The sequence below is a fragment of the Trachinotus anak genome, unplaced genomic scaffold (assembly GCF_046630095.1).
Source record: "Trachinotus anak isolate AG129_WGS33_773 ecotype Australia unplaced genomic scaffold, CSIRO_AGI_Tana_v1 ptg000014l, whole genome shotgun sequence".
Taxonomy (NCBI): domain Eukaryota; kingdom Metazoa; phylum Chordata; class Actinopteri; order Carangiformes; family Carangidae; genus Trachinotus; species Trachinotus anak.
This window is the reverse complement of record NW_027273865.1, coordinates 13,634,976-13,654,709: the sequence shown is the minus strand read 5'-3', so window position 1 is coordinate 13,654,709 and position 19,734 is coordinate 13,634,976. Positions and strand designations below refer to the sequence as shown.

The following is a 19,734-nucleotide window of genomic DNA, read 5'->3' as shown; positions in this document are numbered from 1 at the left end:
TTATTAGCCTCTTCTGTAGTGTGACTAATATGGTGTTAGTATTATGGAGTAGAAGTGAATGTATTGTTGTGTGTCTCTTTCTATGCTTGGCTTGAATTCAAGAGTAGTACTCCCATTAGATTAATGTGTAAAACATGCACCAAATGTGGAGCAGTTAACCTACGTTGTGTTTGGACTAAAGGAGCAGTGGCAGACTACTTGGCATGTGTGACTGCAGACTAGGTGTAAACAAAGTGTTTCTAGCAGTTATAGTCCCAATTATTCTCCAGGGAATGAGATCTGAATCAAATCCTTCTGTGGTGTTCTCTCCTCGGCGTGCACTCCTGGTCACCGTGGCAGTACAGACAGCAGCTGCAGATTGACTTCATACTGTGTACATAACAATAACTTTGTTGTCATTCCACCAGCCTATCTGTCTCGGCATCGTCGGAGCGTGAGGGCATAAAGAATTCCATGAAGTTTTGATGCCTCAATTAAAGTGCGTCTGTCTCCTGTTATCTCATTTAGTCTGTAGTCGATATGATTGGCATAATCAGACATGCCTGATTGGTGCCTCCCATTTAATTAATCAGTCTCACTGTATCATCACCTGTGGCTCATTAGAGTAATTAGAGCGAATTAGTCAGATAGAAGGCCTCTCTCTGCCTGCAGACGAGTGGAAGGAATTTCATTAGGAGAGATGAACACACACATACACCTTGGGTCTGATGGCCAGTGGTAATAGGATTTGTTTACCCGTGACTGTTATCAGTGATTAGTATTATTACCATAGTGGTGGGACAGAGAGATACTCATTTTCTGTTTGGCCCAGCCTCCCCTCCTAGCTGCAAACATAGCTCACCATGCCAACATTCGTAGGAGAACATGTTTGCAGACTTCCTCTTTTGAAACGGAGTTCAAAAGAATGTGGAAAGACTGGGCTCCCCAAGTTACTGCAGCGGCCTTTGAGTGCATTCATGTGAGAGCACACGCGTGTGGAGCAGTGTGCGGGAGGCTTCTTGGCCAAGTCGGTGTTGAAGTCTCTCTAGGGACTGTTGGCAATCTGTTCCAATCGTCTTTACAGCTGACCAGACGACCAAATGAACCAGGACAGGGACTGCTGCTGTGGGCCAGTCCAGCCAAGCCAAGCAGAGCTGTTACAGCAATCACACAGACATTACAGCCCACTTAATGCTCCCCTGCACACACCATATTCCATCCGCTGCTAAACTAGACAGTGCAGTCCTAACCAGCCATAGCTAGATTTAAAAATAGAGCTGGAGTTAATGTAAATGCTTAAATGAATTAATTCACCAGTAAATTAAACTGTTTTCACATTTGAAGAGTAAAATATTTCAAAGTCAGACCAAGGAGAGCCAGAGAGTGTTGACCTCAGAGACTGTGCCTGAAGGCCCAAACAATGGAGGTTTTTCATGCATGTTGTTGTGCACTCTTAATTATATTTCTTGTCATTACATTAGTCATGTCGTGTAAAACATAGACTCCCGTAACTAGTTTTTCACTTGTTCTGGCTGCTTGTCAGGCATGTTAATTCGTATGATTTATCAGACTAGTATGAAGCCAATCATTTATGTCAAACAAGATAGACAGAAAATCCCAGTGGTATGCCAGATGGCTTGAACCCCTGTAGGGCAGCCTTGCCTAACGCTTTTCCCAATATTCCCCTCCGAAAGTTTAGAGATTGATTTTGACTAAGATCCAGAGAAATCCTAGGACAGATCACTCTGAAAGATAAATTTAGTTTAAAATACATGACATAGCATTTTTGACACCTGTCCCAGTATTCTACAGCCATATTTGCACTGCTGACTTATTTGTTCAAACCCAAATGTGGCAAGGCTCTATCCAATCCTGTTAGGTACCCAGTCTGCACAGTGTTGCCATTTATCTTCACTGTCAATGACTTTAGAAGGATAATGACAGATGTTACCATTGCAGTCATTACAAAAATGAAAGGTCTTCATCTTTCTATTTAGCTATCTATTAATCTTGCTATCTGCTATCTTTAGTCATGACAGTAATATAAAATGCTATTTGGGTGCTAGCAAGGATCAGGTAGCTGGACTGACTGGGCACTGACGGGCCTCACTGCAAGGAATTCAAACAGTCTGCATGGTTATCCTTATCAGAGTGTATAAATGTGTAAATATCGCCCTGTTGTAATCATGGGCCAATCAGTTGTATTCCTATACAATATTATAAACTTGAGAATATCACCTTGGGAGGACTAGGGGCAATATGTTACTGTGAATATGTTGTTCCCATGTAAATGTTCTGAAACCACTTTCAGAGGAAATGTAGAAAGTCAGTTTTTACAGCATGAGTACACATTTGGCCACTGAAAAAAAGTTGCATAGAAAAAACCCTGTGTCAAACACTTTATAAGTTCAACTCTGTTTTTATAAACTTAAAAAAGAAAACTAACTGCAAAAAACTTCAATGTGCCTTTTAAACAAACATGTTTTATGCATCAGTGTGCTTTAATTTGTGAAAACAAAGAACACAAGCATAAGGTGAAAAATGACATCTTCAGTGTGTTTCTAGCTTAAGTCTGCAACTTTGTATCATGTTAACTGACCACAGTTTGGTACAGTTTTATTTTGCTAAGAACCCACAATCTACAAAAACAGCATTCAGCAGAGGAAAACACCTAAACATATTTATTCAGTATTCCACTTAAATACTAAAATATGACTAAAATATATCGTGTGTAATAATGTGTGGCTTAAAATCAGAGCAGTATTGCTCTCTTAATGGTCAGTAAGATTTAATGTGTGTGAACAAGGGGCAGGCAGCAGGAATCGTGCACTTTGGGATGTTACGCTCTATCAGCAAGATGAGTGTAAAGTCTGCCTCTGTTTGCTGATGTGGGCACAGAGTTTGCTGCATAGTCAAAACCTGACTGGGTCTGAGGGTCCTTTTTTTTAAAACTGAGACCATGCCCATAATTACTTGCCCACTTGGCATTGAATCAATCCTCTTTCATGTGTGATGTGTTTATTTAGCTCAGCAGTGAGATTTTTTTTTTTCCGGAATGGGGATTTGGTAACACATTGGGATATGTGCAGGGTATTGAAAAGGGATTGGACTGAATCAAGGGCGTCAGGGATTGGCACATGACCTCCTAAAGCAGAACTCTAGTGGAAGGCTGTGGATATTTATATCAATAGATTGTCTTGATGTGTTGTATAACTTTTGGACTCATGGATAATTCTGTGTAGTTGAAAATGAATTTACCTAAGTGTGCTTTGACTAATCTGCATATCAAAGAACATTGTGATAGATTAACAAAAACATATGGTTTACAAGGCTAGTGATTTCACATCAATACACAGTAATATGAGCTGTAAGTTTACTACTATCATTAAAAAGACTAGAACATGAACAGTCGTGAGTAATGTAATTGTGTTTTCATGTAGTATGAAGGTTATGTCCTTATTTCTATAAATCCACAGCTGAGAAAAGAAATATATAAGAATTAAAAATGAGTGTTTCAGAGGCAGTAGTGACTGTGAATGGTGCAGACACTGATGCAAAGCATGCTTCATTTCATTATATTTATTTTTAATGAACTAACTCAAACTTTTTTCTTCAAGTTGATCTACTTAATTGTGTCCTGAGGTGTGTAACATATGGACCTGTACTTTATCAGTCATCCTTGGTATTTTACTTGTGTAGTGATGATGTACTCTCAGCAGGAGATCCTGTATTTTCAAAATGTATTCCTAGTGTTTAATGGCCCAGCTTGGACGATTAACGGCATTATCGCTTTACTTTGGGGATATACCTAAATTTATCCTAGTTGCTGTTTATGCCATCTGAATCCAGATCATGCTTTAAACTGAAGTGTTCAACTTTGACTTATTATATTTAAATGATTTTGGTGATGTCTCCACCACCCAGAAAAATAAGCCTTCAGGCCTCATGCATCATATTGTGATTAATATCTGCCAATTTGATGTTAATATCTTGAACCAACTGGGCCCTGTGTTCTTGTTCTGTAGCTAATCTTTACCAATATAATAATTACACCTCTATTCATGAACTAGAGCATTCATTTTTTGACAATTAATTTAACATGATTAAAATTTATTAGGTTCCTCCTTTCATCAAGCGTTGCACAAGCTTCTGCGCACGCTCGAATTCACTAACAGATAGTGCAGCTGCTCCATGGCCATGGGCAGACAGGCTGCTACATCAACTGCTCCGTGGGCAGCAAGAGCAAGATGGCATGTAAGCAAGTGAGCAGTTTTTTTTTTTTTTCCTCAAACATCCTGTGCTACTGCGTGAAATCCATTGCAGCGGACAATCGACCAAGTCCATTTGTTATATTTTTTTATGGTTTGTGGATAAAATGAGATCACGGCTGGTCAGGGAATTAAACTTAATGCTGATGGGGGAAAAATCTCCTAATTAGTACTTGATCACACTATTTCTTTAGAGGGTTGTATTTTCTTGAGTGTGTTTGGGGGGTGGGCATGTGTGTGTGCGTGTGTTTTGGGACCTTGTCAGCAGACTGAGCCACAAGGGCCCCTGTGGTAATGTGTGTATTAAATGATTAGTGTGTTAGTTAGCATAACGGCCCTTCAGCAGCGTTTAATCACTCTCAGGGGTGGGCGGCCTCACAGGAGGTGGATGGGAGGGAGGAGAAGAAAAGGGGGAGGCGGAGTAAAGAGAGAAGAGAGAGAGATTTAAATGGAGGAGAAGGAAATGCTGGTTAAATGAGTGAGTGGATGATCTGTAGAGAGTACGGAAAAATGAGGGGGAAAAAAAAGGAGTGAGCGTGACAGAGGGCAAGAATCCAACAGAAACATAATCCAGCAACGCTTACACACTCAGCAGAAAGAGATACAATCTTTACAAGGCCTGAATGTCTTGTTAATGTCAGCACTTGGCCCATCATCTGGAACTAGTCCCATAAATAGCTATTAATAACAATGCAAAATGGATGTGGATAAAGGCGGGCCCTGCCTCAGCCTTGACAACACTGCTGTTGTTGATAATTGTGCTGTTGTTGTTATGTGGGGAGGGGACGGGTCGTCTGGTGCAGACAATCAATAATTGTTGTGAACTGTGTGTATAGTAGACTATTGCTACAGAAGTTGTCATGCCCGACACAGCGGTAACTGATTGACTGACAGACTGAATGGCTCACATATTGCTTGCGCTGGTAGCAGATCAAACTACTGGTGCAGACGGGTTTTCCTTGGCGGGACATCGGTGTTGTGGTTCTGTTCTTTGCCTCTGCTGCTGCAAAATACTGGCCAAGTTAGGCTGAGGCAGGCTGGGTAGTCTGCAACATGCCAGTTGGGTCAAGGAGTCTACTGTCTTTTATATCCTGAGTGGTAACAATGATGCTGATTATAATGACAGTAGCGATAATGATAAGTATGATATGTGCAGCTCTCCTCTTCGCAATCTAAAAAAGTTGTGTTTTTGCATTACAGAAAGAACTAGATGCCACCGCCACACAGCTTGCCAACAGACAGGACGAGAGCGAACAGTCCAGGAAGAAACTAATCGACCTGAGCCGCGAGTTCAAGAAGAACACACCTGAGGTGAGAAAATCAGATATTCACAGACACGCACCAACACACAAACGTGTATATTGCCCACAGTTCTTTTGACAATCATAGTTTGCCACAGTGTTTCTCTGTGTCTGTTCTTCTCCTCATAACTGCAGCCATGATTATTTACTGAGAAAGCAGGGGAGGAGTAGACGGTGCAGAGATGCGGGCTTGGCTCCCAAAAATAGTCTCTCCATTAGTTTCCCTGAAATCCTAAAGAGACAAAACAGAAAACCCCTCAGGAGTTTGTATTATCTGACCTAGTTTTTTATGTGTGCAGAAAGTGTGGTCCATGAGTGTGTATGCGAGAGGGAGGAAGACAGAGAGAGAGCGAGAGAGGGAGAGAGAGAGCGAGCAGGAGGGAGAGAAAGAGAGTGTGACAACACTACTAAGTGGGATCAGGAGGGAATTCTGTCCTGTTCCTGTGTTCCCATCGCTCCTCCTGGGAATATTTGTTTCATCTCTGTTACCAAGGCAACACATTTTAAACCACACAGCGAAAACAAAGTATTGTTGTGTTATTATTGGTAATGTCACCATAGTGAATTATTGATGGCAGTATGAATAATGCATGAATGGAGTAGACAGTGGATAGAAAATTGTCAACTCTCGGTGGAGTTGACAGTAGACCTATTATAGTTACCACAGGATGAGCACTGTGACTATTGACTTCAGCATGTAGCCCAACCAGTGCAGAGGAATATACCTCCGAGGAATCTGTACCTGCATACAAAAGACGCTAATTTCACTTTACCCTGCACATTCAACTCTAATCTCATTTTCAAGTATAACCATATAACTAGCCACACACACAGGGAGGCAAGACAGACACAGAGGTGTAAAAGCACACAAGAGGCAGAGAGAGAACACACAAAGAAAACATGCAGATGCAGAGGCACACACACACAAACACACAGAGGCAGATAGCCTAGATCACAGAACAGGACACACACATTCATCAGTGTAACAAGGCTGTGATTTAGGAAGGCTCCTCTGGCGTCTGTGTGGCCCCTGGCATCTCCCTGGTATGTGGAGGAGGAATCTGAGCCAGGCCAGACGAGCGACAGGATTCATTACAGGGCTGTAACAGGCTCAATAGGAATCAGCGCTAAAACTCCCGGCGTTTGGAAGTGTATAAGCATCCAGGCTGCCTACCAAATAGGCTGGTTCATAATGTTTGATGGTCTGCGCTTGATTAAAAATGCCCCGATCGTCTTGTGTGCGTTTGTGGAGCTGTGTTATCCGTCTCGTGCGAGGCTGTGTGTGTGTGGTTGACCGGCCTATAGCAGGCTGCGAGCTCTCTGTGGTCCACACCAGTCAGCGGAGATCACAGTCACATCAGATCAGACTGCATTAGGCTGAGCGGGAGTCCGTCTCTGATCCATTATTCAACAACCAGGAGACCAGCCCACGTTGACTGTGTCTAGTCTGCTGAGCTGTACTTGGCGTGAACTGCACTCATGGTCTGCATAATAACACACACACACACACACACACACACACACACACACACACACACACACACACACACACACACACACACACACACACACACACACACACACACACACAGAGGCTTTTGTAGCATTTTGAAAGTAGTGCAAAGAAATGCAGCGTGAAAACAAAGTTTTCATAATTCATTAGGACTGACACACTGTTGAATTTTTTTTTTTCGAGACCACCTCTCACTGTGCTTCCTCAGTTGTCTGAATTATTCATCCAGTTCTTAATTTCCTCTTAGTTAGTCAAGACTTCTCTACTACACTCTTATAAAGGCAAGGGTGGGAATGGTTGTAAAATGTCCCAGAGATTGCTAGCCAGAGGCAGTGGTAGTAAAACAACTTTGTGTGTGCTTGTGTGTGCGCACACGCATGCACATACACACGTTTGTGTTTAGCTGGAGGGTAGACAGACAGCAAATGTGAGTTCCATACTCCCTGGAGGATTCCTCGGGCTGGCCTGTCTGCTGTCTGCCGGCAGCTCACACACCAGCCATCCATCTCCTGCTGCCTGGCCCCCTCCACTCCCTCACTACACACACACACACACACACACACACACACACACACACACACACACACACACACACACACACACACACAGATTGACCATGGTGTCTGTGTGCATTGTTATGTTATATGGTCATAAATCTTTGGACGTGGAGGGGGCAAGGGGGCGGAGCACTAGAGAGTGGACCAAAGAGGTTCACTGCTGGGGTATTTGGAAAAAGGAGTAGCTTGCCTCTATGTGTAATTTGAATGTGTTTGTTTTTGTGTGTTCAGTGTGCATATTTTTACGTGTGGAGCCTCATTAAGGTTTCTGCGCTATTTTGTTGCCTCAAAACTTGAAAATGCAAGTTAGGAAGATAAGCATCTAATCTCAAATGACATTAGGATTTTAATGAATTTGACTGGGAAAAAAAATCAACAAGATTAATACAGCTAAACTTCAAGATGGTGTGTACCAAATTATGGTAGTGTTGTTGGCTCCTCGTGCAGACAGTCTCAAAAAAAGTTGAAGATTATGATTTGAACAAAGGTAGTAATTATTGGAGGACTACTAGACTAGACTGTGTTACATTATTCCTTTTTTGCTTCCACTATATACATAAATATTAATATCAATTTAAAGCCAAAGTGATAATATACCACTAAGTATAAAATAGTGAAATGAAAACGGTCTTGTTTGCTAATTTATACTAATACAGACAGATGTGATATGTTTGAGCACATATTCTTAGTTCTGACGAAACGATGGAACCTAAGCTGAAGCAAAATAATATGGAAAAAAAACAAACATTTTTATTAATCCAAGCAGAAAGTAGTGCAAGTCATCTCAATTGTAACTGAAAGGAAACTGAAGTGGAGAATTAGAATATAATCAAAATCTAATGCAAATGACAGAACTGACACTTCTCTGGTTTTTCATGTTTTTTTTTTTTATTGCAAGCTTATCATGTGTGTGAGAAAGGGTGAGCAAGAGCAGTAGAGGGGGGAGGGGTCATTATCCCCAGCAGGGGGAATATTGAATTGGCCCAGACAAACAGCCACAACGACCCCTGATGAGGTAACAATGGAGCAGGGTCACCAAGGTCATGACCTGTCCTCAGCCCCAGACAAGCGGCCTGTCTGGACCAACCTGAGTTGAGGCCAGGCCCAGACACTGGTCCCAGATCAGTTTGGGATGCACGTTCCCTGCACCATCGGTTATGCTTTTAGACAGAGGTTTCTAAAAGGCGCAGAGTCTCTCAAGCACACATCTGTCGTTGCCCTACTTCACATCTTCATTAGGCAGTTTTGTGAGTATGTGTGTGTCCACAAACTGTGCAAATCAAATGTTCCTGTACAGAATGTCCTATTCTGCTGTGCTTTTTACCGTACGCTCCAGTTCAGTTCGTCAGGATGTAGGCTCAGCTAACAGCATGGTGATTTGCATGTTCCCCTGATACATACTCAACTGGCTATCTAATCTGAAACCGCTGACTCGTACTGGAAAGTCATGCAATGGGACTTGCAGGATAAAAAAGCATTTGCTTTATAGTAAAAACTTGGTGCGCGGAGACGATTTGCATTAACTGTAGGCCTACACTGTGGCTCATTCACTCTCTGTCTCACACGCACTAGTGGTGCCTCTGGGTGGCCCAGGTGGTGCTGCACCTGTTCTTATGAGAAACGCAGTACACCAGAGCACCTCAGGCTACAAACATGGCCTCCTCCCTACCCTCATGTTCATCACTCACTCACGCACTACTTTTTATTCACTGACAGTGGCATAAATGGTCGCTGGTAGAAATAATGAGTGACTTATCTGATCACAACATGCTCCCACTGCTATAAAACTCATTAAATTGTCAATGTTTCTGAACATCACTGCCACATGTTCCTGTGTATTTAGGATTATTGTAGGATTTTAAGTAATCATCTGATCTCATTTTTGAGACTGACTAACTCCTTTTCTCATATATTTTTCAGGATTTACGGAAACAGGTTGCCCCTTTACTCAAGAGCTTCCAAGGAGAGGTGAGTGTGTTTTTGGGAATTTATATTGACATAATGATAAACTTACATGCCCCAGCACAGTATTGGACCAATGCATTTTATAAACCCCGTTTGACATTCATTGACTGGTCTCTCAGTGCTCTTCTCTCCTTTTTCCACTTTCGTCTTTCCTCTTAAATCGTCATCTCTTCTCTCTCACTTCTCTCTCTCCTCTCTTCTCTTCACCATCTCCTGTTCTTTCTCTTGCCACTATCTCATTTCCCCCTCTTTCCTCTCCCTCTTTTCTTCGCTCTGCTCTGCTCTTGATTTTCTGTCCTATTCATGAAGTCCTGTAGCCTGAGGGTGTGTTTAAATTGCATCCTGCAAAAAAAAAGGCACCACAAAACCCCGGCTCTAGCCAGTCACAACTCACCGAATGCTATTTCCTCAGACTTTGTTTGTCTGCATGATTCGGTAGGGTTATTTGTTGTTTTTCGTTGATCTAGTGAATTGTGAGCCTTTTTTGTTCATTGTCGCGCATTTTTTTACTTTCCATTGAGTGTTGCACCCTATGTTTTTATGTACCTTGACCTATAAGAGGTGATTTTGTGCGTGTGCTATATCATACTCCCACCGTTCCTCTTTATCTCCTCCTCCATCATTTTGGCCTATTTCCATCATGACTCCTCCTTACTGGCAGCCATGCATTTCCAGTTCACTCCCATATGTGAAAGTCAGAGGGTAGGAGTGGAAGCGGCTGGTTTAGACTGGGGCGTTATTTGGAGTTGGAGTGGGTGGACATTCATCCCAACAGTATCTCTTCCCTAGCACACACACATACAGGGAAACACGCATGCGCACAGACAAAATCATCTCAATAGATAGTGACAGGGCATCTTTGCTACTGGCCATAGAATATTACAGTTTAACACTGGGTTAGTTTCCATATTCTTGTGTTAGACCAGCAACCACAGCCAGTGGTTATGTAAAAATGCTGTAATTTATAGTGGTTCCACCATGTTCTGCTGATGATCCACAGTCTATTTAGAGAATAGAAACGGCAGCAGTATAATTGGGGCTTTGTCAGCTGTTTCCACCATCCTCATGTTGACACACCTCAACGGCGTGCACACCAGAACATGCTGAGGCGCTTAGTGGGTGGTCGCGGAACTGAGAAAGACATTATCTTATGATTATTGAGATAATACTGTACACCCGCGCCAGTCTTAGAGCAGCCCATCAATCAGTCGTCTATTCTGCGCACTTGCATGCCACAACATGAGTAGCTCTGAGAATGTGTAATTTTAGTCTGGCTTTGTTTGCTTACCCCCTCAATGCTTTGATCAAGGACAAGACAGCACCAGAAACCAGAGGGTCTTCCTGTTGAAGTCCCAGGGTAACTCATCCTTAAGCATTTTACCCAGCAGCTTGAATCTTTACTAAGTGAATGTGGAACCCAGACAGAACAATAAAAAGTTTTAGCCCAGGAACTTGGAGGTCTTGATACTCTGTTTAATCTTTGTCATTGAGAGGTGGATGCCCTCGGGTCATAATTATTACCAATAACAGTACTGTTTCCATGAGGCCTCAGTTTGGTAAACGGGTTATGTGTGTGTATGTGTGCTTGTGTTTGTGTGTCTATGTTGCATGCTCAGTGTTCCTTGTTGGTCCATCGATCAGATAAGCTTTTCCATTATCCAAGGCTTCAGTCTCTGCTTCCCATAGCCTCCCCTTATCAGACTCCACCGGGGCCACACACGCACACACACATGCACATGCACGCAGGCAACACACGCAGGTCAGCCTGATGCCCTTCACACACTATGGGTTAGATAGGGGAGCGAGGCAGTGCTGAGTGATGGTGGCACAAGGTGCTGACGTATGTACGTACGTGTGTTTGTGTGTGTGGATGTGTCAGGGATACCTTTTGCAATTGCAAGCACTTCTCATCGGTAACCTACTGATACTGGTGAGGTATCATTTGTGTCACTTCATTTGTTTGGCTTGGTCTGTGTGTGTGCGTGTGTGTGTGGGATGGGGGCAGGGGAGCATGTAATAGCAGATGTCATTGGGATCGGTTGAAAGAGCTGCAGTTTGGAACAGCAGGGTTGTATTTGCAAATCCTGGGTGGTCTTCTAATGGCTCTGGTCCTGCAGTTAACCTGCCTCTAACTGTAGGGTGTGTCCTACATTAAATGTCTATTTCCTGCCTCCCATGTTGGGCTATATAAAGCTGCTGTACCACTGACCTTGGCCCAGTCATTGTACAGTCACGCAGCTGGCTTCCTTCAATGCCATCGGCACATCATTTTTTGCGTTGGTTTGCGAGTGAGTGTCTGTGTGTGGTTCTTCTTTTTCATGAGTTTGTGTTGTAGTATGTGAACCGCCGATCTCCTGCTCTTATATACACACATGCACACACATTTTGACGCTGATGAACAGGTTTGGTGTTGGTGTGTGAGAGGTATTAGTACTCAGCATCAGTAATCTCCCATTAGTGGCCTTGCATTTGAGGATCCTGATCGCTCAATGTCACATAGCACATGAAGAGGGTAAAGTACATGATGCAGCATGATGTGAGAATGAGATATAGTTGTGTGTGTGTGTGTGTGTGTGTGTGAGAGAGAGAGAGAGAGAGAGAGAGAGAGAGGGGGAGGGAGCAAGACAGGAGCTCTGTTCATGCCAGAGAGACATGAGTGTATGACAGAGAAACATGTGAGAAAGACTGACACTGAAAATGATTGAGGGAAAGAAAAAAATATGAGTCAGAGAACATGGAAGTGACAAGAAGGAGAGTTCAAGAGAGGGAATGAGAAAAAGACATAGAGAAATAAAAGGGGGGAGAGAGGGAGGGTTGCTGGCACCAGCCTACTCGGGGCCAGATGTTTTGCGGCTAAAAAACTAGAGATGAATCAAAGCCATGTGAAGAGATTTATTAGGTTCCCATAGGAGCCTAGGCAGTATTACATGTAGCCTGCTCTGTTTACAGTGGCAAGAACCCCTAAACCACCCATCAACTACACTACTGACTTGGCTGGGAATGTGAAGACTTTATATTTGGACTTATATAGGCTTTTGTCTTTATTCCTTTTCTCTTAGTCAATGTGCTGGAGGAGTTGGAAGAGAAACACAAGGCTGTTTAGTCTGAGTGCGTGAGCCAGAGTAGTCAGCTGTAGCTCTGCCCAGTACAGTAGCACCATCTGAATGTCTTTATTTGGCATCTGTTTCCCTCGATTTAGATTTGATTTCGGATGTGTTTCGCCTACTCTGTCTGCTTCTCATATTGAAGTGTGACACAGAGACTACAGTAGAGCTTGTTTCCTCATGTTGCAGCACCGACAACAGTGTAAAAGTTCCTTCAGTATGATTTTAGAATTAATCTCTTATGGATCCCTTCTAATGCTGTCCATTTCAATAATATCGGTGATGGAATGCATGCCGTGCCCTCTTGTGTTAATGGCTGCATCAGTAATGGATCCACACTGTATTGCTGCTAAGAGCTGACTGAATAATCTGCCCCTGCTGTGGCTGGAAAGACTGAGCCAGCTGTTTAATGATGTCAGCGTGCTGGAGGGGAAACGAACACACATATTTGCACGCACACACACACACACACACACCCCGACCGATGGACTTGGGATAGACAGACATGGGCACGCGGCAAACGAAACGCATCCGTCATCAGGTGAACAGCTGAACTGACTTCACGGGAAGGAAACACCAACGCAGCCACTGTCAGGACGACCGCGGTCGCATGCAACATACTGATGCATAGTGAGGATAGACAGATATGTAGACTACTCTTACTGTGAAATTAATGGGCCTGCCTTTGGAGTGTGTGGATGTGACACTCTGGTCTGAGGTGGGGTGACTGACGATTAACCATTACTTTTTTCTCTTTCCAGATCGATGCCTTGAGTAAGAGAAGTAAAGAAGCAGAGGCCGCCTTCTTGAACGTGTACAAGAAAATAATCGATGTCCCAGGTAAGACTTTGTTTAATGTGTGTGCGGTGTGCGTGTCTGTGTATGTGTTTTTCTAGACATCTCCTGAGTCCAAAAATGTGATCAAGAGACCCCTTTTATCCACGCAGACAGCACCAACAGGGGAAGAGAAAAAGTATGACACCATCCCTCTGGTGCTCCTTCACTGCGCATCCAGGCATGTGCAACGCCTTAATATGTCCCCAAGAGATCATCCCCACTGGTGTAGCCTTTAGAGGGTCTTAACAGAAGGTGCATCCTGATATGGATGACAAGTGCGCCCACGATTGGCTGCTGCGAAGTGCACTCATGAGCAGTCACGTTCAGCACACTGAGGCTGAGGAGGGACACGCAGCACAGGGTGTTACAGAACACACACAGTCACAGTGCTACTGGTGGGAGATTTTCAGCTGTATGGGAGCCCTGGAGGGGCCTCGTATGTAGGAATGAGAGAGGAGTTGAGTTCATCTATAGCGTAAGGAGGTCATAATATTCCCACATGGATAGACCTACAGTAATATCTTTGGATTGTACTGCTCCCAATAAGTCAGCGCCAGCTCTGACGGGGCTATTCTTAACTTGCAGCGAGACAATGATGTAATGCCTGATGCACACACGCACACAGACACAGACCAGCCTGACTAATGCAGCAGTCTTGAAAGAGGAAACAGTGTGTTTTGTTCTGTCTTCTATCAGCTGAAGGCCTGGTTAGTCAGCCCAGTGTGCTCTGCTTTAGATTAAAGGTGTCTGGCGAGAGTGTTCAGCACCAGTGGCCCACAAGTCAAACTGCTTTTAACAAGCTGTACAGTTGATTTGGAGAGGGGCCTATGTGAAGGACAAAGGTTTGATAAGACAGAGAGAAAGTTGATTTTCAAGGGCGCCCAGCCAGATAGGAGTCGAAATTCAAGGTATACAGTTATTGTTCCTGAGTGTTTGTTTGTACTTGTGTGTATTGAGTGTATGTATGAGACTCTATGTGAGTGCACACTTGTGTGTCTTTGACAAGGTGTATGGGTACGTGTGTGCGTGTGTGTGTGTGTGTGTGTGTGTGTGTGTGTGAGAGAGTGTGAGTGTGAGTGAGTTAGGCCTGCATGGTGTGTCACCTTGACAGCACAAAATCAGCATGAAATTCCCCAATCGTTCTCTGCTGATCTCTCATTAGCATAGTTAAGATATCTAACTGCGTCAGACATGAGACACACACACAAACACACACATGCACACACACAGCCCTTACCCCCAGCTGTAAGCTGTCAGTTCCTCTTATCTGTACAACACATACACATTAACACACACACACACACACACACAGACACACACACACACACACACACACACACACACAGAAACTGCTCTTTTAGCTGGCATGCTGATGAGCATCGCCTGCGTCTCTTGGCTGCCTGTCACCAGTCTGCCACCCATGAGCACCAATCAGATGTGATTGGCCTGACTGACAGGGCTCTCTTCATTGCACTGACAGTTAACCCTGCTGTGTGTTCACAGAGATGTTGGTAAAATGCCTCCAGAAAGTTGTCTTTCTTCCTTCTGTCTCTGTATCTTTAATCTCTTATTTACCTTTTGCATTGCCTGTTTTACGGCTTCACTTTGTCCATCTGTCTGCTCTCATGTTTCTCTTTTTTCTTGCTTTCAAGCGGAATCATAGAAAACGTTTTAACTGATCATAGCCCAGTAATCTCTGTTGTTAATGTGTCTCATCTATGTTACTGTCTTTGTCCTGTTTTAGTATCACTTATCCAGTTCTCTTGCTGTTTCAGCAGTTGACGCATTAGTTTTTTTCCACATACAAAACCAAAGTTTATCTCATAACTCAACAGTAGTCTCTGTTGATAAAAAGTCTGATAGTGTATCATTCAGTTGCCTTTATGGATACAGTTTTGTTGATAGAGAATGTGAAAACAAGCCATGACCTTTCAGGGTTGTGTGTTTTACACAAGCCAAATCTCTGTTCTGTTCTTCTCTTTCTAATCAGTGAAGTTCACTAAGTTTTTCTGAGTATCTACAGTAGAGCTTGACTGATACTAGATTTTTTTTTGGTTAATATCAACATTTGAGAATAATTCAAATCCAATGACAACGTATTGGCCAATCACATTGAACAAAAAACCTTCTCATCAAAGATGACAGTATGGTAGATACGACACCAAGGGCATTTTTGACAGTAAATCTTACTGGAGAAAAAATAATTATAAACAGTAGCCATGAATAAAAATATATTGAACCTGAATGAAGAAAAATATAGGGGAAATATGTATAAAAATGCATCTTATGAAATGTTTGTTTCTGAAATTACTGCACAACAGTTTCTTTTTGTGTATCTGTATCTTGTTTGATTCATAATCTGTATTAATCCAGTATATCAAATGCATCAGTTACTGTACATATAACTCTCCTTATCATAATAAAGCTAGTAACTGTGATATTTTTTGGTCCTTGCAGTACCTATTAATTCTCCTAAGAGGGATCAAAGGCCAGGGTCAGCTCCAGAACAGTTTTCCTGGAGCTGTTAGAGATTCATTGCCTTGCTCAAGGACACTTCACCAGGGCAAATGCATGCTCTCCCAGGGCCTTGAATGTAGTTATTCCTAGCTCACTGCGCCACCTTGCAGCCATTGTTTGTGTAATCTGCTCTGCATTGTGGTAACGTGGTGTGTTGTCTCTGCCAGATCCTGTACCTGTGTTGGAGCTGGCTCAGCAGCTGCAGCTGAAGCTCCAGAGGATGCACGACATTGAGACAGAGAACACCAAACTTCGAGAGACACTGGAGGACTACAACAAAGAGTTTGCAGAGGTCAAAAACCAAGGTTAGAGAGGGACACATGCAGACACACACATTTTGGGAGCTAACTGACTTTGAGAAGGGCATGGATGTAGGCCACACATTTAATCATAGCTAATTACATATCAAAATTTCAGTATTTCAGTAAGTTTAAGTATTTCAGTCTCATATGTGGCATCTCTCCTACCATTATGACACCTATGTGACCAAAAACTTAGGTGGTGAACATTGAGCGAACTCAGTGATTGACCTGGAGTGAAAGTGAAAAGGCTGGATGGATGTATGCAAGTGGAGAATTTAGCTAAGTCTGAACTTGAACTTAATATTCAGTTTTAGTTGATAACTGCCTGTCATTTGTAAGTACAAAACAAGATGTCGATGGTTGTAGCTACACCTGAAGTAGTAATGTGTAAATATTCTTAAGAGTTTGTTACTGCTGCCAGGTTGAGAAATCCAAAAAAAGTAAAAGGTAGATGACAGTAAAATGTGAAAATCTAAAAAGTCTATGAAAAAGCAGCAAAATTCATTTTGTAAAAGGATTTTTACAAAAGGCGTAAAATTGAGACAAGTAATCATTTGCCACAGTTTTGCAGCTGTACTCTCACCGTTTTGTCTGCATGTCAATCATATGTAGACAACTTCTAAGCGCAATTATAAGGTCAAAGAAACATATTAAAGCCCTTTTCATCAAGTCATTTGAACATATTTTAATGCCTTATAAATTTTTAAATAAACAAAAAAAATGTACAAGGTTTTACATTTTCAAATAGGTTTTCAGGGGAAAAAAACATGAGGCACAGTTTCATGAATAAAAAACGACAGGCTACCTCAGGGTAAAGAAAGATGGAAAAACTGACAAAGGCAGAGAGATGAGTGAGAAGCAGTAATAAAAGTGGTGTAATTTCAGTCGAAAAGGAGGAGTGAGTGAGCGAGTGGGGAATGTTTTGGAATCCCCCTTTCCTCAGCGAGAGTTAATTGGAACAGCTCGATAGCGGCAGGGTTCCATTCTGCCATTGATTTTCCTGTTCCCTCATCCTTTATCCCTCCTTCCCGCCTCAATAGATGGGGGATATTTAAACCCCAAAACACACTGTGGAACTCCCACTTCTGTTAAACACACACACGGACCCGCCCGCACACTTGCACATGCACATACACACACACGTACAAAGAGTGCAGGGGCCATTGATCCCCGCAACCTAAATGTTTAAAGTTCAGTTAAGCAGTTAAGGGGTAAGAGGGCTCTGAGGGGACTCTCCTCTATTGATTATGTGTCAGAGCAGTGAGACTGGAGTTTAAATCACACACACACACACACGCACAAAGTGCTAAGAGCCCTCAGTCAAAGGCAGCAAGCAGCAATGCTCTTTATCATTGTCTCACTCACTTATATCTTTCTCTGAGAAACACACACACACGCACACACACAGGCACACACACAGGCCTATTTATTACCCCAGTTATGTGTTAGATTTATTTCAGGCTGCCCCATACAGAGCTCAGCCGTCAGCAAGTTATGGGGTTTCAGCACTAATGCAGTCCTAATGAATACAGCATATCTACAGTTGGTGAATGGTGAATATTCTATACTAGTCATGGATGTAAAGATTAGGCAGGAGCCACAGGGGCCAAGTCCTTCGTCTGTGCTGACAGAGGAAGAATGCAGGATATGAAACACTGTTCCTTAAGTAAAGGTCAACTCCCCCGTCAAAAGCATTATCGTCATCACAACCATCTATCACATCTATGAAGCCCCTATAGTATGTTCTCTATATATTTTTGCAAATTGCCTGTATTTTAACTCTCCTCTCCTCGTCTTTCAACACTCGTCTTTCTGCTGTAACCCTCCTCCAGAGGTGACCATTAAGGCCTTGAAGGAGAAGATCCGTGAATACGAGCAGTCTCTGAAGAATCAAGCTGAGAACCTGGCCCAAGAGAAGCAGCTCCAGCTACACAACGACTATGCAGAGAAGGAGAGGTATAACTGTGCCCCTGTGTGTCTTTGTGTGTGCACCACTGCAGCTGTGTTTCAAGTAATAACCGCCACATTATTTTGCCATTTTAAACCTTTGGGTCATTTTGCCCTCAGGCAGAACTGCTATGATTCTAATCTTTGAATGATAGGTTTAAGATTTCAGACTTTATTTAGCAGAGCTATTCACGACTTAATCATTTCTTCTTAGCTAATAGTCCTCAGACTTTTTCTCATAGTTATCAGTTTAATCAACAAATTCTTGCTTATTCTCCAGCATTGCCTTCCTTTTGCAGATGAATGCAGGAATGAAAAATAACCTACATAAAAGACAATGCCAGCATTTTTGTCATGTGGGTGCTTGCCATTCTTCCCTTGATGGGAATCAACACCTCAGACTCTTATTTTCTGTCTTTACCACAATATTTTTCAGCCCCTTTGTTCGGAATAATTGCTGCCACAGAAATCTCCTGTGCCTGTAAATATGCAGTATCTGAAAGAAACCCCTCACGTTATGCATAGGTGTCACTTTATTTAGATTCACTTTAATTTAATGGGTTACTTCCTTTTCAAGCCCATTTCATAGGCATTTTGAAGTGTGTGATTTTCAGATACACAGGAAGCCTGTGGCAGTAATAAATCAGCTCAAAATTGCTACGAGATATTTTAGGAACATGAAAAAACAATTCTAACTACTGAAACGATGTATTAACTCTTAGAAAGGCTAAATGCTCCAAGAGTCACTCTGATATTGTCGGTTCCCAGCAAGGAGCCCATTTAACATAAAGACAATTAAACTAATTGCCTAAGATGCAGGCAGACCTTGGTACCTTTCCTCCTACATTGCTTACTTAACCCAGACTAACATGAAGGTGGCCAGTTTAAATCATCATGAGAAGCCACATTCGGTTTAGTTTGCAGGTACAGACTTGACCTATCAATCTTAAATGTAGTTATCATGGATAACTATGTGCTCCTATTTTGAATTAAAGGGATAAATAGAGTCAAAAATGATGAGCACTCATGTGATTAGTTGGTGCAGCCTCGGGGCTTTGAGAGGCAGCATATTTTTACTGTGGGTGAGCAGGAGTTAAAGGCTATGATTGACATGTAATAACTCAGATGTAACTTGGAGAGGAAGGAAAACACAACAAAAAAACATTTCAACCAATAGACTCTGAAGCAACAGATCAAATTCAGTACATAGCACACAGCAGCGCAGTATGGAGAGTTTCTCCAACCATGTCAATGTGCAGGTTTTAGTGTCACATCGCACTCCTCTATGCTAATATGACAGTGTCATATTAACTCAAAACGAGTACAGATTTCACATGTAATCCTAAAAGATGGGGACAATTTTTTCGAAACAAAAAGAAGATAAGGTCCATGTCCTTTCAAGTGAAAAACATTATAAAAAGTAAAGTGGAAAATATTCTTCAAT

At 42.5% G+C, this 19,734-nt stretch overlaps 1 protein-coding gene across 3 annotated transcripts in view; it reads left to right on the top strand.

Moving 5' to 3' along the window:
• cux1b (cut-like homeobox 1b) overlaps positions 1-19,734 on the top strand; it is a 59,769-nt gene that overhangs the window by 12,383 nt on the left and 27,652 nt on the right. For all 3 annotated transcript variants that reach the window (XM_071495662.1, XM_071495661.1, XM_071495660.1), the window contains exons 2-6: positions 5,448-5,558; positions 9,539-9,586; positions 13,449-13,527; positions 16,209-16,346; positions 18,176-18,299. In XM_071495662.1, coding sequence (XP_071351763.1) covers positions 5,448-5,558; positions 9,539-9,586; positions 13,449-13,527; positions 16,209-16,346; positions 18,176-18,299 — 500 coding nt within the window. The remainder of the gene's footprint in view (positions 1-5,447; positions 5,559-9,538; positions 9,587-13,448; positions 13,528-16,208; positions 16,347-18,175; positions 18,300-19,734) is intronic.